The sequence below is a fragment of the Catharus ustulatus genome, chromosome 20 (assembly GCF_009819885.2).
Source record: "Catharus ustulatus isolate bCatUst1 chromosome 20, bCatUst1.pri.v2, whole genome shotgun sequence".
NCBI lineage: Eukaryota > Metazoa > Chordata > Aves > Passeriformes > Turdidae > Catharus > Catharus ustulatus.
In genome coordinates this window covers 7,341,780-7,368,462 of record NC_046240.1, presented here as the reverse complement: position 1 = coordinate 7,368,462, position 26,683 = coordinate 7,341,780, and the positions used below count along the sequence as shown (strand labels likewise).

The following is a 26,683-nucleotide window of genomic DNA, read 5'->3' as shown; positions in this document are numbered from 1 at the left end:
GCAAAAACTCTGCTGGCCACTGAGAGCTGTTACCCCCCTTAAAAAAAAAATTCCAGAAAGATGAATGACAAGAGAGTGAATAGTGACATTTTGCTGCTCCACCTGGGAGGGGACGGAGAGCAGTCAACAAGCTGCCTACCTGCTGAGCAATACAGAAATCAGGGAGACCACATGAGGAGCAAAGTACTTATTGCTGAGATTAATTGGCAAAATCTGGCCACTGCAGCTTCCACAATTGCCAATTTGCTGTCATAAAAATATGTAGAGATTGAACAATTTAATGTGTTTCCTAGTTGCTTCATCTAATCAGATAATAGTGGTGTCTTTGTATACATCTCCTGATGAGGTCTTCTCTCTTCACTGTAATATATTGTTTTATGAAAGACTTCAGGGTGTACTCGCTCCTCAGAAAGATCAAATCACTGCACTGAGAACCATTCAATCACTCTGCAATGCACTTTGAGATGGGAAGCAAAGCTCTGAAAAATACATTGCGCTTTTCTAAGTAATTGTAACAAGCGTGACACCCAAGACATCCTGGAAATATCTTTAAGGAGATGAAAAAACCAAACCCAAATCCCAGGTCTTCCCTGTGCTCTCTTCCTAAGCCTGGAGAGCCCCTCCTTGCACAAGCCTAACACCAAGACTATTTCATGCTGTTTACTGTTTGAACTCCGAACTAACTTCAAGTTCTTTCACGCAGCCAAGCAATTATTTAACCAATAATCAACATTTAACTGTGAATATTAAAATTAGCTCTCTTGAAGGAGACACAGTGTTCTTGCTCCCAGCATTAACAAGCCTGTGCGTTCAGCACTTTTTCCCCCTCCGTTATCATGTGACAGGCTATTTTTAATATTTGCCTGAATATATTTTGCATCTCCCTTTGATGCAGGGAGCAGTTTAGGGAGGTGTGTGCTTCCTTGGCAGGGCAGGGTGCAGTGCAGGGTATAACACAGGGTATAATGCAAGGTACAATGCAGGATATAATGCAGGGTGCAGTGCAGGGTACAATGCAGGATATAATGCAGGGTATAACGCAGGATATAACACAGGGTATAATGCAGGATATAACACGGGGTATAATGCAGGGTACAATGCAAGGTATAATGCAGGATATAATGCAGGGTACAATGCAGGATATAACGTAGGGTATAATGCAGGATATAACACAGGGTACAATGCAGGATATAACGCAGGGTATAATGCAGGATATAACACAGGGTACAATGCAAGGTATAATGCAGGGTACAATGAAGAATGTAACACAGGGCATAATGCAGGGTACAATGCAGGATATAACGCAGGATATAATGCAGGATATAACACAGGGTATAATGCAGGGTATAATGCAGGGTATAATGCAGGGTGCTGCTCTCCATCTCAGCTGGGTTTAGGCTGAGCTGGGCTGAGCACAGGGCAGGGACACGTGCCTGGAGCACATGGTCCTGCAGGCACCCAGAGCCTCACGTGAGGCTCAATGTGAAGAGCAGCTCCTGGTACCAGCCTGGCCATGCTGGAGCTTGGTCATTCCCATCCTCACGTGGGAGGACAAAGGTCAGGAAATTCCCCTGGAGAGCCCTTGGCCTCTTCTGGGGAAGAAGGGGTTCCTGCAACACCCAGGGATGGCTTGTAAACAATGATTAAAGCTTAGCAGAGGATTCCACGCACAGGCTGGCAGCTGTGAATGCTGCCCTTGGCTCTGCCAAGCTGTGCTGGAGGAGGAGGTCACGTTCAAAAGCACAAGGGAAGGAAGGCTGCAATACAGGGAGTGCTGCACACACCCTTTGGGGGCTGCCCTGGCACCACCTCACCCTGCATGGAGCAAGAACAAGCCTCTCCCAGCTGGCTGCTGTGCCTAGCACAAACACCAGCTCCAAAAACACAGAAACCCACCCAGGGGTGCCCTGCTGCCAGCCCCTGCAGCTCAGTGCCTCTCATGGATACTGCACTCCAACAGAATATCTGGACTGACCAAACAGCATCTCATAAAAATCTTTAGGGGATGGGAGGTGTAAGTACACTTCACATGGAAACAATTCTCAGCTTTTTTATTAACACGCCTCTAATTTTACTTTTTTTTAAGTGAAGATACTGCACATAGGTATATTTCTGCAGTGGATTATAAAGCTTGGTTTTTGCTTTTTTTTTCTTTCCTAAAATGATCTTTGCTAAGTAGTCTAAGGCACCCAGCAGACAACACAGACAGAAAACCACCATCAGAGAACACAAAGGAGCAGGGAGCTCTCTGAGAGCACCCAACAGCCCTGTCCTGCTTTGGAGCCAGGCAGAAACAACACCTGGTTATCCCCGTGCCAGCAGCATCCCTGTGACAGCCCCACAGCCAAGGCTTTGGTGGCAAACAGAAAATTCAGATCTAAAACACAAAACCCCAAAACCCTTCTAGGTAGGATTCTGTGCCAGATATAGCTGATGCTTCCCTACTTCACACCTTTCAAACCCTTTACAGTACCTGCCCAACCACCTCCATCAGGGCTACATGGGGAAAAGAGCCAGGTAAAAAGCAACAACCAATGCAAAATATACCCTCCCTTTACATACAAACAGCTAAAAATTACTCCAGATTTCCTCAAGGACTCTGCATTTAAACGGAGATTCACATTGCACTAAAAGACTACATGAGGTGTGTGACAGATGAAGAACCATGAAAGTGTGTCTGCAGTAATGGATTACTTTAAAAGCTTCATAAAAATCTGAAAACCTTTTTCTGAGGAGACCACAGACTCCAACCAACCTACCAGCATTCAATACAGAGACAAAACAGAAGTCTTAAATGCATCTACACATGACAATAAAATTTGGTCTGCAATGCTAAAATAAAACAAAATACTGTTTTTTATTAAGAAAATCAGCACTGTGGAAGAGAAACACATGGTTTTACTCTTGGAACTCATTACCCTGTGTCCCCTCACCAAAATTTCTCTAAGTACAGTCCCTGAACATAAATGTATGGGAAGTAGGTGCTTGCTTTTTTCTTTGCAAATGATAAACTGGTGAACCTAAATATCTTTCCACTGACCAAATAATCTGATCTGGAAATACAGAATTAAGTTATATTCACACAGATCCTTTTTGTTGCCATTTAATTTTTTTTTTTTAGCAGGGAGAAAGAAAATCAGTGAGGATTTTGGTAATGTCACGTCCACAGTCAGGGTCAGCACAGCTTTGCTGAGCCTGATGTCACCCAGGGAATGCCAGTGCAGATCTCCTGATCCCTTCCAGACACGGCACAAAACACGTTTGGGCGACACCACTCTGTCCTACGGACAGATGAGGCTTGTGCTGGAACACATGCACAGAATTAAATCTCCTCCTCATGAAATCTCCCATGGACCAGCCCTGGGTGCATCCCAGTGACAGAGCCCCAGCCAGGCTCCACGTGCAGGGGAATGTCCCCAGCCAGGGCACAGCCAGGGTGGGAGCTGCAGGGGACCCCAGCGCCAAACCTGCAGAGCAGCAGCACAGGAGGGACCCTCCCTCCAGCCCCCAGGCTCAAACAGGCTCCCATTGCAAGGCAAAACTCAGAAAACACACCAGTGAAATGTTTTTACAGTCACAAACACCTAAAACACTCAGTTTTCCTGAAAGCAGTAAGATCACATGGAATTAATCTGTATTGAAATTTTATACTTCCTACTACTTGTTCTTTGCTTTATTACAGTAACACAAGTCACAACACTATGCATACTGGAATGATAGCTCACACCAACTAAAAACCTTTATGTGACAATAAAATTTAAAAACACTATTTCAAATGTCTAAAGATATATGAATCAACAGGCTCCATTACAATAATTTTAACATTTACCTCCCTATTTCAAAGTAGCATATTTGCCTTGGCCCTTTTATGATAACCCTTAAATGCTCATTTTTACTTTTATTAATTTTTTAAAATATATGCTGTTATATTCTCAAACTTGCTCAAATGCTAAACTGTGAGATGTCTTCTCTTCAGTACTAATTGTCAAAGAAAGATGTTCACATAAAAATTTCAACAACCTGATGATAAACCAGACTACTGTTAATTAAATTCACACTTCCTATCTGTAATGGGGGACAGGAAAATATTATTTAAGAAGTGAAATGAGCTCCCTTAAAAAAAAAAAAAACACACTTAAAAAAATCTATTCTTGTTAAGGTAAGATGGTGTTGGGAAAAATATCTGCAAATTTAGATGTTTTATCCTACCCTAGAGATATAATGTCCTTTACAACAGTAAAAAAGTGCACAGTATGGTAAGTTTGTAACCCTGTGCTGCAAAGGGCTCAGGAAAAACTGAAAAAAATCAATGAGTTGAAAAGTCACACAGATAGCTGATTACAAACCAATTCTGACAGGTGATCATTAAAAGCCTGGCTCACTACCAGGCTCCTCTGAAAATAAAAGAGAATGAGGACAGATTATTTGCTTTTAATTTTGTGGGCACAAGTGACAGAAAATGGTGTAGCACATACGCACTATTTTTAAAGCTGGCTCAGAAAAAGCAGCGGGTTTCATGTTCTGCTCTTGCCTACTCCAAATATATTTTAACTTTGGACACCCTTATAAGTTATTAGTTAACCATGAAAAGCCTTGAAACTGAAACACAAAGCAAAGTCAAATCCACACACAGTAAAAGTAAGTAAATGAAATCCATGACTAAACACACACTTCTGATGGAGGGCCAAGGAGTCTGCTGACAGGTTTGGGGACTTTGGGGGACATTTTATTTCATTTTAATGAGACAGGAACATTGCAGACTCGTAAGACATTTCTATTTCATCCTGCTCCACAACTTTTGCCTCTCTATTTATTTATTTTGCCTCCTTATCAGATGATTCTGACAATGACTTCGCACGCTGAGCATGGCAAACGATCAAGCAAAAGGGAGAGGAGTGGTTTCCTGCTGCCAAGAGCACACTTTGCTCTAGCACACCTCGTGTGAGCAGAAGAGCACAATAAAGAAGTCACTCTTTTTTATTTTTCATTTTTTTTTAAGGAAAATGGCAAGGCTCCATGTTTCCCAAACTTCAATGTTGACACTCTTCCACTGCCCATGATCTCAGCCATGCTGGTGTCAAGCCAGAGCAGTTACTCTGGATTTGGACTGGTGTCTCTAAAGGGTTGATCTCAAGTGCTAATAAAATAATAAAAGACTTCCACTGACATCAGACAGACTGGAATTGTGCATTACAACCAGGCCTTGGACTCCACGGTGTTTTCTTAAGCGTAAGGTGACTACAGATACAGTTACGAATTCAGGTCAGAGTTACATGCAGTTTATGCCAATTTAAGCAAGATTATAATGTTGTTCCAAAGCTCAGTTCCTGTGGCAAATTTTACTTTGCTCAGTAGAGAGTAAGATTATGGCCAAAATTTCAAGTAAGAAGCATTAACCTTTAACTCCAGAATAACTGCCCACCCCTGTGTTCTCACATCAAATTTTGGCTGAAGGAATATTCTCCTTCCCTGCTCTTTTAACCCTGTGGCATCTACGCCATTCTGTCTGTGGTCTTTGTACTTGCTAACAGCTAAGATACCAACTGAGACAGCCAAGTTTCCTTGGAATTCCCAGAGCTTTCCTTCCACAATTTAAACAAAAATCCTGGTGGAGCAGCTTAGCGATAACTGGAGCTATTGTTTTTATTTGCTGGAGTGTGAGTGACAGGAATCCTCTGGGCTCTAAGCTGCCTGTCAGTGGCACAGGGAGAAGCAGTGATTTACAGTGGGGAGGAGGGGCTCATGCCAAATTCCACAGGGAAGCTCTGAGGGCTGATTTACCTGGTCTGACCGGGCTCTGCATGCAGTTCTGCGACACCATGCCTGGATGGACTGAAGTAGAAGCCCTGCTGCTGAGGTCCATGACAGAAGGTGATGCTGAGGTAGCTTGCTGGAGACCTGACTGGTGTGGGCTAGGCTCGTGCTGGTTTGGGCTGGGTGGAATGCCATTTTCTGAGAGGAATTCTTCCAGGTCCATGTATTCCAACTGGAAAGTGTCTCCATCATATGGCAGTGTCTTGTCCCATAATGTTGGACCCAAGAAAGCTGACTGAGGGACTGTGGTACCGGTGCTGTCATCATCTAACTTCTTCTCTTTGTCTTTTTCTTTACCAAATGCTTAAACAAAAACACATAATAAGCATGTAAGAACTCAGTAATTAAAAGACTGACTACTACTATTTCCATTATTTCTGCTGTACTCTCAGGTGCCTTCAAAAAAATAACTCCTTTGACTAACCCTACTTGGAAGAGAATTGAGGGGTCATGTCACTGAGCACCTTTGTGGGAACCAACAACATTTCTGAGATTGCCCTTTGCTTTTATTTAACAGTTCCACTCCATGCATAGCTTTAAATGTCAGCATCAAAAAGTACTCAACACACTTAAAAGTGGACATGTAAATATTCCAGCAAACTGGAAAATATTGACATATTCTGTTGAAAAGGAACAGTCAGCCTGAAATCCCTGGGATCCTGTCACTCTTCTAAACTAAGGTCCCGATCTTGCTAAGTCTTGGCACAAGCAAAGTAATCCTCAAATTCTGCACTTCTAAATGTTATTAACATACGGTGGCAAAGGCTGATAGAACACGGTTTTGATGTGCACAAGAGACAAAAAATATTCAGAGGTAGAAGCTAAAAAAAAGTTAAACTGAGGCTTCCTCATTTCTACAGCCCCCAGTGATTTCAACGCACGTTTTTGTAAGGGAAACGCCTGATTTCTCTGCAAGATCTGCAAGAATCTGAACTCCTAAAGCTTCCTGTCAGCCACCAAGCCTTCGCAGCATTTTATTTTTAACCTCACACAAGAGCCCCGGTGAAATCCTGCGAGTCGCTTGGCAGTGGAACTCGGAAAGACGAGGAGACAGGAACTGCGAGCCCTTCCCTGGGTTTGCGCTTTTGGTGCGCGCTCGATCCGTTCGCCATACGCGCTGCGGCTATTCCCGAGCTGCCTGCGCTGCCCGGGGAAGCCGCAACTTTCTCCCGCTGAACCGGGGACCAGGAGCGCTTTGCTGTGGGGGCTGGCAGGGGGATCCCGGCCCCTTTTACCCGAGGCACCGAGCGCTGCCAGCCCCCCGGGACGGGCGAGGGGAGCACGGAGCGCGTCCCGTTAGGTCCGCGGAGCGCCCCGAGCGAGCCGGCCCGGGGCGGGGAAGGGAAACGGGACAGCGCCGCCGCCGCCCCCGGTGACAGCGGGGCGAGGGGTCCCGGGGAAGCCTCACCGTCTTCGTGAGCGAGCGGCAGCTTGAGCGGGTTTTCCAGCAGGGACTTCAGCACGCCGTAGGTGGGCGGCAGGAACGGGGGGTTCAGCGGGAGCGGCCGCGACATTGTCGGTGGGGGCTGCCCGCGGCGGCGGGGAGGGGGCAGCTGCGCGGCGAGCGGTTCCTTCCCCCTTGCTGTGGCCGCTGTCGCGGCGCGGGTGAGCCGGACGCGGGGCCGGGCCGGGCGCCGGTGGCGAGGGGCGCTGGGGCCGCGGGACAGGGCGCGGACCGGGCGCGGGTCAGGCCCCTCCGCCGCGCAGCTGCTCCGCCGCCGCCGCTCCCGCCGCCCGCTCTGCGCCGCTCTGCGCCCGCCCGCCCCGCGCCCACGTGCAGCCGCCGCCGCCGCTGACGTCACGGCCGATAACGGCCCCGCCATTGGCGCGCCGGCCACGCCCCTCCCCGGTACCGGCCGCGCCCCCCCGCGCGCCCCGCCCCGGCACGCGCGCGGCCGGTACCGGGTGGGGGGGGAACCCCGGGACACCCGCCCCGAACCCCCCCGCGGGGCCGCAGCGCCTCCCCGGTAACCGGGAGGAATGTGTTAATGAGATGTTAATGAGCCTGAACGTTTGACCCCGCTCGGGGCACCCGGGGCAGCGGGACCCGGCGCTGCCGCGGTGTGAGGGGTCCAGGCTGGATCCCACCTGGGTTTATGGGAATGAGCGCTTCCCACCGAGCTCTCCCCGCCACCGAGCCGGGTGTCACCCGGGGTGACAGCGCTGTCACCAGCACGAGCAGGGCTCTCACCGTCTCACAGAATCCTTCGGGCTGCAAGGGACCTCCGGAGATCACCCAGTCCTGCCCGGGCAGGGTCACCCAGAGCAGGTGGCACAGGAACGTGTCCAGGTGGGTTTGGAACATGTCCAGAGAGGGAGACTCCACAGCCTCCCTGGGCAGCTGTTCAGGGCTCTGCCACCCTCCATGGAAAGAAGTTTTTGCTCGTGTTGAGGTGGAACCTTTTGTGGTTTAGTTCATGGCCCTTTTTCCTCGTCCTGTCACTGGGCAGCACCAAGACGAGTCTGGAGCCATCCTCCTGGCTCCCACCTTGAGGATATTTATATGCATTGATGAGATCCCCTCTCAGTCTTCTCAGCCCAGACAGGCCCAGCTCCCTTCAGACTCTTCTTGTCAGAGAAGCTCCAGACCCCAAATCACCTCTGTGGCCTCTGCTGGACCCTCTCCAGCAAGTCCTTGTCTCTCTTGTCCTGAGCAGCCCAGGATGGGACAGAGGGTCGAGTAGAGAGGTCCCACTTTTCCCAATTCACCCCAGGATCCCAGTGTCCTCCTGGCTCCCAGGGCACTGCCAGCTCATGGTCAGCTTGTCACCCACTAAGACTCCCAGGCCTCGTTTTTCCGCCCTGCTCACCACGATCCTCGCTCAAGCACGGCTGATTTTCCATCTGCTCTGGCCTCCAGCCTATGCAGGCTGTGCAAGAACTGCATTCATCCCAGAGGAGCTTCACCCTTCAGGTGCCTGTGGACATCTGTATCTCCCTTATTCTCATTTGGATTCTCTTTTGGATCACACTTTGCAAAGTTTTACCATCTGTGTTTATTCATTTATTATTAACCATCAACAAATATAAATAATCATAAATATTCACTAGAAGCAAATAAAGATGTTACATGCATAAACTGGCCAGTATTTGGAAATAAAAGCTGCCTGAGGAACAGTTTTGTTTTCCCCTTGTGTATCTATTATGTGTGTGACCAGGAACAGGACTCAGGGAGGGTTAGGTTGGATATCAGGAAAAGGTTCTTTGGCTCCTCAGGGAATGGGCACAGCCCTGAGGCTGCCAGAGCTCCAGGAGCATTTGGACAACACTCTCAGGGATCCACAGGGTGTGATTGTTGGGGTGTCTGTGCAGAGCCAGGGGCTGGACTGGGTGATCCTTGTCAGTCCCTTCCAGCTCAGGATATTCTATAATTCTATTATCCATTATTAGGTGCACTGACTAGTGTCTTGTTAAATGAACTGCCTAAAACAAGCAACCGATGAAAGTCCAAAGTACATTCAAATCAATAAAACTACACTGGCACAACCAAGAATGCGAAGCCTGGGGATTGTGACCATCAGAACCAGACACAAGTGACAGGAACAAACTCAGGGCACGGCTGAGCAGGGCTCAGGAGAACCTTGGGATGCCACAGATGGTTCCCAACTGGAGCAGGGGTGTGATAGCAGCAGCACAGGAGTTTTTAAGAGGCACCTAAGCAAGGAAAAAAGCTGTGGATTATTAAATGACTGTACACGTACCAACGTTGCCTCAGACGGCCAAATTGCTGGTTAGTGGAAACCTTTAATTACAGAGGTACAGATGAGTGACACAAAGATTAGGGTGATTGCCAATCCTTATGCAGATGTGGTACAGAACGTTTCTTCTGTGCTGCCTAAAGAAAAATAGATACATTTAGGAAATATGATAAGCAGCAAAGAAGAGTAAATAGAACAGAGGATGTAAAAGTAATGGGGATACTGGGAAACACCAGTAACAAGATTCGTTTTGGGTGAAAGCTCAACTTAAGCACAACTACTTGTGTTTTTATGAGTATTGACCCAACTCAACAGAAAGAAACAGCATTTTCAACACCACAGGACAGGAAACTCGCACTGCTTCACTGCTTGACACTGAATGGGGTAAATTATGGGTAAATCATGCAAACATGGAACAAAAGGAAGCTTCTCTCAGCACTGTGTTGTAGTTACAGACCCTGCATTCCCAGCTCACACCGGAGCTGGGATTTCCTGCATGAGAAAGCCAAAATAACTCTTCCTGATTCACCGACCAGCCAGCAAAGCTGAGCAGAGTACCTGAGCAGGGTGCTGGAGCTGTTCCTTTCAGTCTCACACAACAGGAACAAAGATTTAACTCCAGCCATGCTACACAGGAAGATTTCATCCCAAATAGCCTAAATTCCAGGCTGTTGTCTGTCTAAATTCCAATTGTTGTCTGTATATGCAAATTACTGATTTTTACTTGCTACCCTTTTCCAAAGGTGGCCCCTAATTCCTTCGTGCTGTTTTGACCACTGGCTGACCCCACATGGTGCATGCCAGGTAAAGCCAATCAAGACAAAACACAACTAACGATAGACTATCTGAAATTCTCCATTTTCCAATTGCAATAAATTTTTGGCATGTGTTCTTAGCTTAGCATTCACCCATAAAATCTCTATTTGATGGCTTAGGAAAGACTATGCAGCTGTTTGGTTTTTGTATTGAAAATATCTTGATGAGTGCTTTATTAAAAAAAACTCTCTCAACCTATATTTTTATTTCTGCTCATGTTTGATCCCATCACTGGGATCAGCTATATGGCCTAAAAATCTGATTCTTTTGAAACCAAGCACCCAGTGGTTAACGTACCATAACATTTTTTTTTACTATGCTGATTATTTTCTTTAGCAAAGACAACCTGCAAGGCCATTTAAAAGACGAAATATCTTTATATTTTCCAGGGGTCCTTCTACCAAGGTGCACTAAGGACATGGTGATCAGTGAATTGGACCATCCCACCTGGGTTCCCCAGTGACACCGCTGGGTTCCCCGAGCACCCAGTGACACCGATGGGTTCCCCAAGCACCCAGTGACACCGATGGGTTCCTGGAGCACCGAGTGACACCGATGGGCTCCCCGAGCACCCAGTGACATCGCTGGGTTCCCCAAGCACCCAGTGACACCGCTGGGTTCCCCGGGCACCCAGTGACACCGATGGGTTCCCCGAGCACCGAGTGACACCGATGGGTTCCCGGAGCACCCAGTGACACCGATGGGTTCCCGAGCACCCAGTGACACCAATGGGTTCCCCGAGCACCCAGTGACACCGCTGGGTTCCCTGAGCACCCAGTGACACCGCTGGGTTCCCGGAGCACCCAGTGACACCGATGGGTTCCCCAGGCACCCAGTGACACCGATGGGTTCCCCGAGCACCCCGTGACACCGATGGGTTCCCCGAGCACCCAGTGACACCGATGGGTTCCCCAGTGACACCGATGGGTTCCCCAAGCACCGAGAGACACCGATGGGTTCCCCGAGCACTCAGTGACACCAATGGGTTCCCCGAGCACCGAGAGACACCGATGGGTTCCCCGGGCATCCAGTGACCCCGATGGCCGCTGGGTGGGGGGGATGCTCGGCCGGAGCCCCACGGGCTGGTTTGGACCGCAGCGGGTCCCGACCACCACGGGGCGTCCACCGGGCACCCCGAACACCTGCAGAGCGCTGGCCGCGGTGCCGAGGCTCGGCGGAGGAGGCGCGGGCGGCTCGGTGAGGGGAGGACACGGAGAGCGACAGGCACAAGGACAAGGCCACGACCCCGCTCCCCTCACGGCAGCCCCGGCCCCGCCCGCCGGTCACGCGGCGCGGGGGGCAGCGCGCGCGGGGCCGTCACGTGAGCGGGCGCGCGCGCGGGCCGTGACCTACTTTGGGCCAATGGCGGGGCCGGGGGCGGGAGCGCGCGCGGCCCCTCAGCCCCCTCAGCGCCCCCGCCATGGCCGAACGGGCCCGGCCCGGTGCGAAAACGGGGTGTCCTGCTGGGATCCTGTCGAGGGAAGGGGATCCGGCCGGGGAGGGCGTGCCGGGGGTGTCCTGCCGGAGGCTGTCCGGGTTGCCGTGCCGCGGGGTTGTTGCCCTGCCGTGCGATGTGTTGGTGTTCCGGCACCGATCCCACCATCGCGCCCGTGTCCTGCCCACCTCCCGCCCGCCGCCGTGCCCTGTGCCGGCCCCGGGGCACCCAGCGATGTGCCCTGGCTGGGGCAGGAGCTGTCGGAGCCGCTGGAGCCGCGCACAGCGCTGCGGGTCTGACAGGGTCGGTCCTGAGCGCTGAGCCGCGCTCGGGTGACCCTTGGCCTGGCCTGCACCCGGTACTGCCCTTAGGTCTGAGTCTGTTCATGCCCCTTCGCTTAAAACTCACTAACTATCCCCGCTCCGAGTTACTTTAAACGTTTTACAAAGGAGGGATTGCAGGTTTTAGGTAAAAATCTCCAACACGGTTCATGAGATTCATTTTCTCCACTGCTCTGAAGCAGTTTCCATTCTCCTACACATCGCCTTGGCATAGCCTGTAATGGAAATTGGGAATTCTGTTCTGAAATATCTCCTGGAAACATGACTGCAGAGTTTTTTCCTCGTACAGAAAGCTGGAGTGAAAGTGGGTTTTTTAAGGGATCCAGCTGACCAGTATATTCCAAGGGACTTACCTGTATTTTCTCCATAAATATGGATAAAAGTGGGGCAGGAAGACAATGCAGTAATCATGGCTCAGCCAAAATATAGTTACTGATAGATGGAGAGATATCTGCTCCTGTGCTGGGAGACAGGTATTGTACAGTCAGTGTGTGATCTAGAACTCTGTGTGTATTTAAATATAGACTGTTCTGAAGAATCCAGGCTTTTCTCTTTCTATCTAAATGGAAGCCAGTGCTGTATGTGCAGTGTGAGAGATCTCTCAAACCTGAGCAAAGCTTCTAGTCAGATATCTGTATGGTCACAGCTGAGCTGCTACTGTCACTCCATTCCTCTGTTAAATGTGGAGAAAAGAGTTGCAGAAGTAGGCAGGCAGAGAACTAGGTGGAAGATGGAGAGGATAAATAATGCAGAACAATTGTTTGGGTCAAGGCACAGGACAGACTGAAAAAGCAAATGGTTTGCTGTACCTTAAATATCCATTGGTTCATCCACTGAGTGGATCTCCACCTCAGCCCTTTGGGAGCCAAAACAATGGATTGAGTGAGATACACAAAAAAACCCAACAAACAAACAAACGAAATCCCCCCAAACCACAAAAAAACTAAACAGGGGAGAATGGGAAGAGCTTGTGATTCAGCCTTTGTTTTAGCTCTGATTTGTCCCAAAGCAGTGCGAGTTCCCGGGCTGGCCTCACAGGCAGTGCATTTCCAGCTGTGTGGCGCAGAACACGGAGGGCTGGGAGAAGCCACATGAGAACACTCAGATACCCACACCCAGCTGAGCTGAAAAGCAGCAGCTTTTGAAGAGAAGGTCGAGACACACTGAGGAGCAGTGCCTGCTCCCCACCTCCCTCCCCTGCACGGAGGTTCTGGCCGGAGCCCTCGCTTGGGTTTCCAAGTGAAAGCCGCTACCCGCAGCACTGATTACTGAAAAATGGATGTTTATTGTCCTCGTGAGGTGCAGCTGAGCAAGCTGCTGGGGCTCCTCACAAGACAAAAATTGCCTGTTGAATGAACCATGAGCTGCCCCCACCTTTTTTTTTTTTTCATTATTTTTAATTTATTATTTTTTTAAGGTTTAATTGAATGTGGGAGAGACAGGTTTGGAACTGCTTTTGGGTGACGGCAGAGGAACTTCTCTTAAGTAATCTGGGGTGGTTCCAAAAGGCATTCCAGTTCTCAGAAAAAGAGGTATTACTAGTCATTGCTTATATGCTGTGAGTTGAAAGATTAATAATTTTCTCTGCCAAAGTTTACAGGCAGCCTTTACCATGACAGGGTAGATCAAATACATGTTCTTGCCTGGGCAGCTGACCTGGTTTGAACTCAGTAAGTGTGGCTCTCAGTGATGACTACAGTTTTGGAACAAATACTCCACTCTGCTTTTTAAAGCAGCCTTCCCCCTGTAAAGCATTAACCAGACTCTCAAGGCCATTCCAGGCACCTCGTGCCTTTGGTGCCTTGGCGAATTTTTTAGAGCCAGTAGGTGTAAGCAGCCAGATGACAGAACTGGATTGAAAAGAGAGATAAAGGAGTAACTGGCCTGTTTTGCAGTCAGACCTTCCCCTGATTAAGGACAACTCCCAGATGGTGCCAATGGGAAAAACAACTTGATCCTTCCGTTTATTCCTCTGCACTCCATTCCTCTTCCTTTTTCACTCTTGGCTTGCGTGCTGCAAAAAGACAGTTTAGAAATAGCTGTTCTTACATGCTCAGGCTGTTTGATTTTGGAATTTGGCATTGGTTTTACTGGAGACAGAAGAGCACCCACGAGCACAGAATAAAAAGCCCATCCCCAGGCAGAGCTGCAGCAGAAGGGAGGAGTGAAAGGTGCAGGAGCTGAGCATCATCCCCTCCTTAATCAGAGTTTCTGTTGAAGTCAATGACCCAGATTTCTCTGACTTCAAATGGCTGCTTTCAGAGAGCTTGCCGGAGGCACGGTGCTGGGGAAGGTCAGGCAGAATTTTGCCTGAAGAATTCCACATGCATAGGCTTATCAGCTCGGGATCTGTACAGCTTGATACTGCAAACCCGTGCTCTCCAACGAGCTCTCTCAAAGTCACTGAAGTGATTGCTGCCTGGGCTTCAGGCTTGCTAGGCTGCCCTAAGCTTGGGATTTCTTTCTGGGATTAGTTCTGTGACATCCACCTTTGCTCCCAGGTTTTGCTCTCGAAAAAACAAAATGCAGAAAGCACAGACCAGTTCTTAATTGTGTGGGTTTAAATTATTAAGAAGCCAGAAATGTGATAAACCTTTCTTTCTTTGGCAGGAAAGTCTGACCTGTGCAAGACTGGGAAAATTCCTATAAACAAAAATCAGGCTTCTAAACATAAAGGCATTAAAGTCATGCTGTGACTTCTTAAGAAAAAATTACTGTAACAGCAGCAAGTAGTGCAGAAATGCACATTATTAACTGTATGCAGTTTGTCCTGCAGGTTTAGATTAATTAAATCTTATTGATGAGACTGAGGGTGTTCTTTTCCTCCTGTTTTTTAATGCACTCCCCCTCTCAGTTCCATGCAGGCCTGAGCAGATGCCAGACACTGCTGCCAGCCCACAGTGCCCTTCCTGGGTACCCCAACTACCCCCAGCCAGGACATTCTCCTAAATTACCACCTCTCTTATGGCCCATTTTATTCTATTTAAATCTCTCATCAGGAATTTCAGCTGGCAACTAGTTGGCACATCATATCAGAATATGTTAAATACCAGCCTACCAGGCTTCCCAGGTTTTTGGAAACCTGCTTATGCAAATACCAATGTAACACAGAGACTGAACACTGTCTTAAGAAGCAAATGCACTCTGGATTCTATGTGTGTTTATCTCCCTACTTTATTTGATACAGAAAGTCTGATTAGACCTCTAAAGATTACAGTTTAAAAGGGCTTGAAAAAATAGGGAATTACTGAGTTGGAATTTTAAAAAATGTATATTCCAGCCCAGAATCAGCTTTACTGATAGAGTGCATCCCCAAGCTGGGTTTCAGGGGCATGGCTGGGTGTTTATCAGAAGGAAAAGTTGGTATTTTCCCATAATCATACATTGGCTTTGTCTTACCAGCATCCAGGGTGACCCAGGACACAGCAGCTGCACACTGGGGACTGTGCTCTGAGGGACAGGGACAGATCAGAGCCCTCCTGCCTCTGCTCTGGAGTCAGCAGCCCTGCAGAGTCCTGGTGCTCCTCATTGCTTGTGCCTCCTGCGAGGACTGATGCACACAGAGACAACGAACTCTGAATGCTCCTCGTGTTTGCCATTTCAGGCAGTGCTCAGCTTTGTAAAGTTTTTCTGCAGTAAAGTGAAATGTTGAAGTTAATTGAGATGAGTACAATGATAGCTGGCAGCTGTATCATAACAACCCCTCAACATACACAGACACAAGAAAGCAGAGGCAACCCTGCTATTGTTTGTTGCTTTATTCTGCCTTTGACTGGTTTTTTTTTTATGCCATGATTTCTTTTAAAGTTATCTGCTCTGATCTGCAGCAATGTGGGTGCATAATTGACTGTATTTGGACTAAAGATATTCTTGTCTGTATGTTTTCCTGGCCAGGCATTTAGATTTTAGCATTCCAAGCTGTATGGAAAGCATCAGGCAGAAAGTTAAGCAGAAAACATCAGGCAGGACTGGTTTAATATTAAACCAGCTTTGTAATATTATTATTCCCATTAATTTTTAAAGCCTTTTAAAAAAACCCTTTATTTAATTGGCTTGTAGAGTAAGTTGGTTTTGAGGGCTTAAAACTGGCATTTTCGTAACAAGTTTCTTAGGTTTGGGGTTTTTTGGTTTTTTAGCTGCCAAAGGGCATAAACATATAATTTTTAACCTGACATCATCCACACAGGGAAATGAAGATGTCCTCCTCCTGTATTTTCCCTTAAATGACTTTGACCTGGACAATACATTATGTTGATTGGCATGAGAAAGAAGGCTGTGATCTTATTTTTACTGTTTGTTATAGTGGCTTCAAACTTATCAAAGAAGGAAATAGAGGCTTTTTAGATGGCTGCTTGCCAACAGCACTAATCAGAATTTTAATGAGATTTTTTGAGGCCTAAATTAGGTCTAATTAACAATATATAAAGCTAATGTATAATGTGATAGAAGGATGTAGCCTACTGCATATAGAATGGGCTCTGATCTCTTCACAAATAGAAATGTTGAACAAAATGCACATTTTTATGCCGGTTTACATATCTGCAGCTCCTTAGTACTTCTACTGTTATGCCTTATTAACAAATTGGAAAATGTGGCCCTCAACTTCATAACAATTTGGCATCCCTGCAGGGCAATAATGCAGGTTTTATGGCTGAACCCTGTGTGGTTTCCACTGCCTGACACAGACTCCTGCAGTGCTCCCTTTGCCATCCTCCTGGCTCCCTGTGCCTGTGTTCCCATTGTTTGTGGGAGAGAACTGCCCTGGGACTCCCAAGCAGCACTAAAGGCAGGTTTATATTTAGTCCACACACACTGTTTTCTCCAAGCATTTAAGACAGAAGATGATTAACAACTCCAAAATGTTCATCCTCAAAGCATAGCCCTGTTTCTGCCCCCAAAGGGTATTTTGTGCAAGGAGGGATGAACTAAAAAGGATTTTTCTCTATACAGGAGTTTGTAATTATTTATGGTACCACAATTCAGTTCTCTCTTTGTCTGGCTGAGCTGTTACATATAAACTAATAAAAAAAATCTTGAATCCCAGTTGCTCATATGAAGCTTAATGCAATTAAACACCTCAAAATATGGAATTGCTGCTTCTGCCTAAGTAAACATTTTTATTTACATACTCAGACCATTAGCTGGGAACCCTCTTGCAAAGCCTCTTTCCAAATTTCACATTTAGTAAACAAATCCCATTTCTTTATGCCACATAAATCAATACCTCTTCTGATTCATTTAGCTCATGAAAGATGACCAGCATCAGTAACAATGGGGGCAAAGAGGCCACTGAAACAGGCCAGAGCAGAGTGAATACAAACCCCAAAATAAACTCTGCTCCTCTCACAAACTCAGGCTCACCAGTTCTGTGCTCTTGGGCTGAAGTGTTCAGAACACCTGAGTGGGACTTTCAGTGCTGCTCCAGAACAAGTTTATCTGCAGAGCTGTAACCAGAGCTTACCCTAATTAATAGAATCTGTAGTTAATGAGGCAGTCTGTCAACTGACCATAAATATTGAACCAACATCAGACACACTCTAAGGAAGCTTAAATAGCTATTTCAAATGTGTATTTCTTGAAGTGTTTAAATAAATATATTCACATTAAGTTTAAGGGAAGAGCCAAACCACAGGGCAGAGGGAGCCAGAATCATTTTGCATCTGTTACAACACTCAGAATAATGTTTGGGTTGATTTATAGGGGAAATATTTGTTTTTGAGCTGGAATTTTGGTAACTCAGAACAGATGTTCACAGTGTTGAAATACTGTCTGCCCATGCAGCTCTGTTAAATCAAGTGCTGTTACACATTTTAACTAATATAGGAAAAAATTAATATACTGTGAAATTGCTAATCTTATAAAAGGTACATACTAATGGGGTTCCAGTTTGATTATATTTCCATTTTATCGGAATCTCAAGCTCTACAATAACACCTCCAAAAAATTACCAGAGCAGTGAGATTTCATGTGGTTTGTGACACTGAGTGGAGAGGAAGTGCTTGTCTATCACTTTTTTTTTTTTCAAAGTGTTGAACCAAATCAGCTTTCTGACTTTCTTCCCACCTTCGCCGAGCCAGGGGATATTTAAACAACGCAGAGAGAAGGTTCTTATAGTGAGAGAGTTATTTGTGCCTCCTAAAAATCATGAAGAATTTGGTATAATATTTTTGAAAAGTGCTGTTTCTATCTCTTGGAGACCTCTGAGTGCAGAGCAGCTGTCTTTGCTGGTTCCCTGCCATCCATCCATCAGCAGCAGCAGCAGCAGGATGGAGCCTCCACCCTGGCTCCCTTGGCCAGGGGAGCAGCGAGCTCTGAACCCAGGGCTTTGCACTGCCCCAGGGCACTGAGCTGCCCAGCTCTGGAGCTAATGGCAATTCTCTCAGCTTGGAGAGGCTTTTTGCCTTTTTCTCTTTTTTCCTAGGCAGCCAAGTTGCAGTCTCCTCTCCCAGCACAGACATCCCAAACTATTTGCTGATGCGAGTTCCAGGCAGCCAGCACAGCTCTGCCTGATGACTTTACAAGGGCTGCCATTCCTTCTAGGAACTTTCAGATATTTTAGTGCCGTGTTTTGCTCCCCAGGAGAGGTGCAGGTGAGGTGGTGCCCAGCTGTTTAATGGCTGTGCCATTTCCAGCCACCTCTTCACTCTGTTCTTAGTGACCTGCCCGTGCCAGGGGCTTGTTCCTGAGTGAAGCACACATTTTGAATTACTGCAGCTGAGCTCTTGCAGGTGTTCCCTCCCTGCTTTGGTGCCCTCCTGGCATGGCATGATCCCCTCCTCAGCCCAGAATGTGCTGCTGCTGCTGGGATGTGATGTCCTGGATGCCACAGCTGGAACAAGAGCAGGGGGACCATGGGGTGTCTCCTGTTCCTCACCAAGATCCCATCCTGAGGGATGTGCTGGGAACGCTGAGAAGTGGAGTCTCAAGCTCGTTGTGCCAAGGCAGTACAAATGCAGATTTTACTCGAGCGTGCTCTTTGCAGGCAAGTTTGTATTTATAGTGGTGCCGTGAGTCACCTCTCAGCTGCCATGGATACAGAGTCCCATCGGCTGGCTCCATTCAGCAGCACCAGCCCCTCGCAGTACTCTGCATTTGTGCTTCTACTACTCGGGGATTGTTTTTCTCCTTGGGGAACTCCTTCCTCCTTGTCCTGGAGCCATGGGGCAGGGCAATGCCTCCGTGGCCAAGAAGCTTCCATGCAACAGAAACAAAACGTCAGCTGCTGCAGATTTTTAGACAAGATTTTTGGAACATTTCTCTGATGCTTTGCTCAGACATCCAGCATCTTGGTCATTATCTGACTGACTTGTCAACTATTCTGTTGTGTAAATTCTTTCCTGGAAAACCTTTCTGTTCTGCAAGAAGCTCATATTGTTTATTTATTTTTATTTTCTTGAGCTGGGGATAAAAAAAGTTAGAAACATTTTTTTTTACTACTGTTTTTGAAGAATAAAATTTTCTTATGATTGAAAACTTTACATTTGATCCAGAGCCTTCACTTATTGAGACAGTTCAGTGCAGGGGTGGAAGCACCAGGCTGGAGACCTCAGCTCTCCCTGCCACCACTTGCTGCACAACCTTGGAAAAGTCACTGAGTTTTAATCAGTGTTGTCTCTCTCTTTGTCCCTGCAGGATCAGGTAGGGAGCTCTTACGAGGATAACACCTGTATGGCAGGTGAGTATCTGCCAGAGCTAACTGTGATTTCTCAGATACATAGGGTAACAAGTTCTGTTATGACACTGACAGGTTGCAAACCTTTTGAACACACCAGCCAGGTACTTGTTTCCAGCAAGAAGTCTTACAGAAATGCATTAGATTTCTCTGAACCTCACAGTAAGATCCTTTCTGGATGAAGATTCTCCATCTCTCAAGCCCCTTCACTGAGCTGCTCAGAGGCTGCTCGGCAGTGTCTGCTCTCTAGCAGCATCAGCATCGACCTCAGTTACTGCAGATCTCTGCACAAACCCTCTGGCAACTGCTCTTCACAGGAAAACCGAACTGCTTAGATCCCAGCTGGATTTGGGGGATTGATCCTGACAGGTGCTGGTGGTTGTTTGGAGCTGAGCCATCCTCAGCCCCTGGGAGCAGGTGGGGGTCTGGCCTGGGACAGGGACACTGTGGGATGCTGTCCTGCAAGAAAACACCTTGATTGCTCTGTGTTGTGAATAGGTGAGACTGATTTACTTCAGTTACACTGAGGTCTTTGGAAGTCAGTCAAAGGCTTTGTTGTTCTAAGATTAGTTGCTCTTGAGTAATCTCTACTAGAACAATTCACTCTCACTGTTGAAACTCCGCAGATGCTACAGCTCCCCGACACAGCAACTGGGTTTGAAATTCAAATAAATCAGTGGAAATGTCGTATTTCTGGCATAAGGGTCAGGAAAGGGTCTCTGGTGGTCCATACAACTGGCTTTTCTGGAAAGGGGAACACTGGCTTTATTATAAACATAGATTTGCTGTTGTCTGAGTGTGCTTGTAAATTTGAATAAAAATAAAAACATGTATGAGTTCATGGGAGAGGACCCTGGAACTGTAACACACACTGCAGTTGCAGACATAAAATGCTGTGGTTTTGCTTTGTGTAGAGAACAAACTTGTCAGCAGAGACCCCTTTGTGATACAGCAGCAGCACCAACAGCACTGATGGGAGTTTGAGATCAGCCCCATTAGGCTGTCCAGTTTTATAATAGTTAAGAGGAGATGTCATTTATTTTTATTATTTTTAACACTTCCCCTCAAAATTACAAACATCAGACTGATTTTTATTTCAGTTGCAGGTTCTCCAGGCAGAGGACTTTGCCTACAAGAGCTGAGCACCCTGGCAGCCTCTCCCTGGCTCAGGGAGTGAGGCTGTGACAGAGGATGGCAGGAGCTATTCTGAGCTCAGAAGTCCTCCCTTTCCTTTCATCCAGGCATGGATTTCTTTTTTCTGTTCCACTAGCTGCTATTCCCTTTTACAAAGAAGGATCTCAGCTGGGTTTTCTGTAGCAGAACTTGCTCTGCTCGAGCCCTGTGTGCCAGCAGTCCCCTGGTTTTTAGATGCTGTTTTACAGCTGTTCAAGTGGCTGCTGTAAAGACCAGAGGGACAGCCTGGCACCAGGCTAATCCATCAAAATATTGGTTTTTCCAAGAGCAGTAACATCTCACTCCAGCTCTGGATCTCACCAGAGCAGAAGAGGTTTCCTGACTTTCTGTGCCTCAGTGTATGGATGATGTTTGCCTGCCTTGAGAGCTGCAGAGGAATGACGGCATTCCCAACCTTGCTGGGAGCACAAGTGAGGCTTCCCTGGAAATGTGGTACCATTTCAAGTGGGGACTCCAGGGAGAAGTCTGCCAGCAGCCTTTTCATCCTGCCTGACTCATGAATTCCCACAGGCAGAGAGGGAGGGGATGGGATGGGAAGCAGCCAGGGCCGTGCTGTGCAGAGCTGTGCCTGTGGATGCTCCTCTCTTTGGGGCTGCCCAGGTTTTTGCAGGTGTTCTGGTGTCTCCCTGAAGGGGAGCAGAGCAGCACCCACGTGCCCAAGCAGCTCCCACTGATTTTAGGTCACATTAGCAGCAAATGTGAGGATTTGCTCTGCTCCCTCTGCTGCTGCAGCTCCAGGCATCAGCACTGTCTGATCTGCCTTCAAGGGAGGCTGGGCTCTCTCTGAATCCCATGGCACCTACAATTTAAACACCTCCCTAAATTGTGTGAACCGGCACAGGGCTATCATCTGCAATACTCTTAAAAATCTTGGCAGGTTAACTTTGAAGAAAATCTCTGGTTAGGCAGTAGTTCCTGCTAGCAATTACCAGGCTTTTATCCGTAGCTGTCAGTGCACTGTAAAAAGTGGCTGTTACTCCCATTTTATAGAAGCAGCAGATGTTCTAGGGACATCTGAATAGGTTTAATGCAGAAATTGCATGCCTAAAAGGTGTTCTAGAAAATCCCATCATTATCACATGGATGATTTTATTCAGTGCACCCAGGAATTCAGATCTGCTGGCTGTGCTTTGCTTCTCTTATTTGTTTTAAAGCAATAGTTCTGAAGTTTTCATTTTATTCCCCTGCTGAGGCAGAGGAGCTGAAATGAGACTTTTTTTTCTGTTTTTTTGAGGCAAACTTTCAGGTATAGATTTATTCAAAACTTCTTGAGGTTTAATTTGGTTTTGTGATCAAGAGGCATAGAAGTCACATTTGTGCAATCCAATTAGGCTCCAGTGCTGGCAGAGACACATGACATGAGGCACGTACATCCCTCCGAGTCCCTGTGCCTGCCTCAGCCTCCACGGCAGAGCTGGGCTTCTTATCTCAGGTATTTGGGATTACTGCAAACTCAATTTACCCACTTGGGAGCTGTCAGAGCTGCAGTCCTTGCCTGGGAAACGTGGCAGTGACAGGGAGGGTGAGCTGAGCGCTGCTCCAGGGGAGGGATCACGCTCAGAGCTGGGCAGGGCAGGAGAGCTGTGCATGGATGGATCCCAGAACCATTTCTGCATGCAGTGGGCACAGAGGGAGGAGGCTGAGCCGTGGCCTTGGCCAGAAATTCCAGCCTGCAGCTGCAGCTTGTTGGTGCCTTTGCAGAGCACACTGGATTTTAGATTGAGAGCTTTCCACTACAACTTCCACTAGAAGTTGTCAGGGGCAGGAGGAGCACCCCTGGTAACTCCCTAGGATCCATCTCCTGAGCTCAGGGAGGTGGTGATGCCCCTGGCAGGGTGTCCCTGTCCTCACTCCAGCCCCAGAGCCCTTGGCTTGCCTTTCCCTTCTGGCTATACAAAAAATGGAACTCAATCCTTTTCCATACCTGCAGAGCTGTAATTTCCCTCAGCCACATCAGAAGCTGAATTGCTAATTCCCCCAGTGCTCCAGGCAGGTGTCCCTGCCCAGAACAGCTCCCTGGCAGCAGCCACAGGTGCTGCTCAAAACTTCAGTCACGATGGCTATTGAATTTTCTTATAAATGAGAATCTGAATTTCTATTAATGTGGTGAAATTACCAAGGCCTTTTCCTCCAGTTTCCTGTAAGTGGGTTTATAAAACATCAGGACAAGCAGCAGTAACAAACCTGGTCTGAACCAGACTCCAGGGTTTTGTACCAAACAACCTGAGCACAGCAGTAAAACACTTTTCTGTTATCCTCAGCCAGCCACAGGAGTTTTCCTGTTAGTGAACATTTACTATTGATTTCATTTTTGGCTTTTGTATCATTTTCTGCAGGACTCTAAGTGGTTATTGGAAACAGCAGAGCCTGCAGGACTGTGCTGCTTCAGCACCTGCAGCCAGAATGGGTTAAACACATCCATGGAGGGTTTAGACTCAAGGGACTGGACTGCATTCCCAAAGCTGAGCAGAGAAAGGAGAAAGAGGAGATTAATTGCATTTACACATACTCAGTTAATTCCAAAATTATCCCTTTTGGTTGCATCTTTCAATTAGCCAAGTAACAATAGAGCCATACCTCAGCAGCTAGGGCCTGTTTCCTGATCCTCTGTATCTTTATTTTTTACAACAGCTCTGCATTTATTAAGGACCAACATGGTCTGAGAGTGCCAGGCAGGTTCTCAGTGGGCTTCTCTGCTCCTGCTCCTGCCATCAGTGATGAGCTTGGACATGTAACCCCCACAATGAGTAATTACAGTCCCTAACAGTGGGTTTCCAGTGGCTCAGAGTGGAGATGAGAATGTGCAGCTCAGCCAGGGCTGAGATCTGCCCTGTCCCTGGAGAGCCCTGTGCTCCTGCAGCTCTCAGGAGCAGGGGGGCTGGAGGGAGCAGGGATGCATTACCAGCCTTGGGAGTGAAAATGAAAACATCAGCAGGAACCCCAATGCTTTGCTTTCCTAGCAGCCTTTCTCTTTCCCATATAAGAGCTATTATTGTTGTATTTCTATTTCAGGCAAGAAACATAATTTTATTTCTTTTTCCATTTCAATCACGTTTTAATGAGTTCTCTTCACGTACAAGAGCAAGGATAGTTCTTGATGATAATAATAATTGGACTACAGGGAAATACTGCCTGTGGGTAGCTGACAGGCAGGGTACTTGAGAGGAGATGAAGACATTTCTGATCAGAATGTCATTTTGGGGGTCAGGGGGAAACAGAGACTTATCTGAAACAGCAGCAAAACTACTGATTTTTCATGGTTTGCTTTTATCCAAGAAGCCTAACAATTAAAACAAAATTCCCCATGGTGTGCTGTCTGGAGAAACTGGATTCTTCCTCCTCAGGATGAGGGATCATTTCAGCAACCTCCCTCCCTGGAGCCCTCAGTGGATAATGAGGATGGTGTAGCTGCAGTTCAGTGTCTCTATCAACACCTTCCTAAGGTGAAGGAAGAACACAGCTCATGTGTGCTTTGGAAAAATGCTGCACTAAATTCTCTGGAGCCTTGAGCTCTGTGGTGAACACCAAACACATCATGGTCCTGGTGTGCTGAGAATTGCTGAGCTGCAACACACAGGCAAGGAAATGTCCCTGGACAGCAGTCAGCCCTGCACAAATTTAACCTCAGCTAATCCTGGGGGTTGTAAATAGAGATCCTGATAATGGACATCAGTTCTAACAGGGCCAGAATCTGCAGGGGACAAACCAACCTCCCAAAACATACCTGGGAGCAGGAGGGATAAAGATTTTTTAATCCACTCTCTTAAAGTTATAGTTTTAATTAGTTTGGGTTTGACTGATGCTGTACCATGGGGACAGAATCAGCATTGGTTATCAGATTTCAACTTCCCAGCTTCACATTGGGAAACATGGGGCTCTATTTGTAACAGATCTTTGGCCCATACAATTTTTTTTCAACTCTATTGACTTAATAATGAACAATACAAAACTCATTTCATCTTTGTGGGAAGAGAATACTATTATCTTGTAATAAAACAACTTATTTTAAATGAGTGTTATGAAAATACCAACCTATTAAATCCATGCCAACATCAGCCACTGTTTGTGGAAAAAATCTAGAATGAGCAGTAAATAATCAAGCCACCAGAAAATATGGGTAGAGCCTGGATGGTACAACCTGTGAGCTGGCTGGTATTTTTAGTGGTGCATGAAAACAATCCCAAGGGAAAGGCAAAGCTGGTTAGAGAGGACAAAGGTGAGGCTTTTGTCACTGGCATTTGATTTTTGGTACACTATCACTGCAAGCAACCAGGGGAAAGATTTACTGAGGTATTTAGGTACCTAAACATGCCTAGCAGCATTTATAGCAACATCTAAGGAGGTTAGGTGCCTAATTCCCATTAACTCCACGAACATGTTTAAGCTGCTAAACATCTCTGCAAAGCTGGCCCCAGTGCCTGGGCTGACAGGTGCCAGTCTGAACTGGTGTGACTGGGCTCAGTCTGAACTGGTGTGACTGGGCTGATTCTGAACTGGTGTGACTGGGCTCAGTCTGAACTGGTGTGGCTGGGCTGATTCTGAACTGGTGTGACTGGGCTCACTGTGTACTGGTGTGACTGGGCTCACTGTGTACTGGTGTGACTGGGCTGATTCTGAACTGGTGTGACTGGGCTCACTCTGAACTGGTGTGACTGGGCTCACTCTGAACTGGTGTGACTGGGCTGTCTGAACTGGTGTGACTGGGCTCACTCTGAACTGGTGTGACTGGGCTCACTCTGAACTGGTGTGACTGGGCTGATTCTGAACTGGTGTGACTGGGCTCACTCTGAACTGGTGTGACTGGGCTGTCTGAACTGGTGTGACTGGGCTGTCTGAACTGGTGTGACTGGGCTCAGCCTGAACTGGTGTGACTGGGCTCAGCCTGAACTGGTGTGACTGGGCTCAGTCTGTACTGGTGTTACTGGGCTCAGTCTGAACTGGTGTGACTGGGCTCAGCCTGAACTGGTGTGACTGGGCTCAGTCTGAACTGGTGTGACTGGGCTCAGTCTGTACTGGTGTGACTGGGCTCAATCTGAACTGGTGTGACTGGGCTCAGCCTGAACTGGTGTGACTGGGCTCAGCCTGAACTGGTGTGACTGGGCTCACTCTGAACTGGTGTGACTGGGCTCAGTCTGAACTGGTGTGACTGGGCTCAGTGTGTACTGGTGTGACTGGGCTCAATCTGAACTGGTGTGACTGGGCTCAGCCTGAACTGGTGTGACTGGGCTCACTCCCTACAGGCTGCTGCTCCTTGGAGTGGGGAGTGCTGCTGACACAGGGACCAGGAGCACAGAATTGAACAAAGGCTCCAGAGCCAACTTAAATTTTTGCTGCTGGCTTAATATAGAGCCACACAAAAATCACTCAGAGCAGCACCTGCAAAAAGCCACTGAATTTTGGAGCTTGGTTTGGAGTCCTGTGTGTCTTGAGCTGAGGGTTAAGAACCCCCTCAGTTCCCAGAAAATGAAAATTTCCCAAGCCAGAGCAGCATTTCCTGAGCTCCTGTTGAGCCTTGCCCACAGTCAGTCCTGCACAGCCCAGCCTACTCCACAAACACAAATATTTTTCTGAAAGGATTTTCCTTTACTTACCTCAGTGGCACCAGGCACCTCCTGAGTGTCAGAAAGAGACTTAAATAAATGAACCAAACCCTTCCTACAGCAGCCTGTTACAAGAGGAATTTCAGCAGATGGAGAATGTTATGTGGGACAGA

General features: G+C 47.4%; 1 protein-coding gene across 1 annotated transcript in view; it reads right to left on the bottom strand.

Annotated features, from left to right (window-relative positions):
• HLF (HLF transcription factor, PAR bZIP family member) overlaps positions 1 to 7,430 on the bottom strand; it is a 33,487-nt gene extending 26,057 nt beyond the window's left edge. The window contains exons 1-2 of the mRNA XM_033076974.2: positions 7,223 to 7,430; positions 5,782 to 6,117 (exon numbers count right to left, since the gene is read on the bottom strand). Coding sequence (XP_032932865.1) covers positions 5,782 to 6,117; positions 7,223 to 7,328 — 442 coding nt within the window. The 5' untranslated portion in view covers positions 7,329 to 7,430. The remainder of the gene's footprint in view (positions 1 to 5,781; positions 6,118 to 7,222) is intronic.
• Positions 7,431 to 26,683: the final 19,253 nt, after the last annotated feature.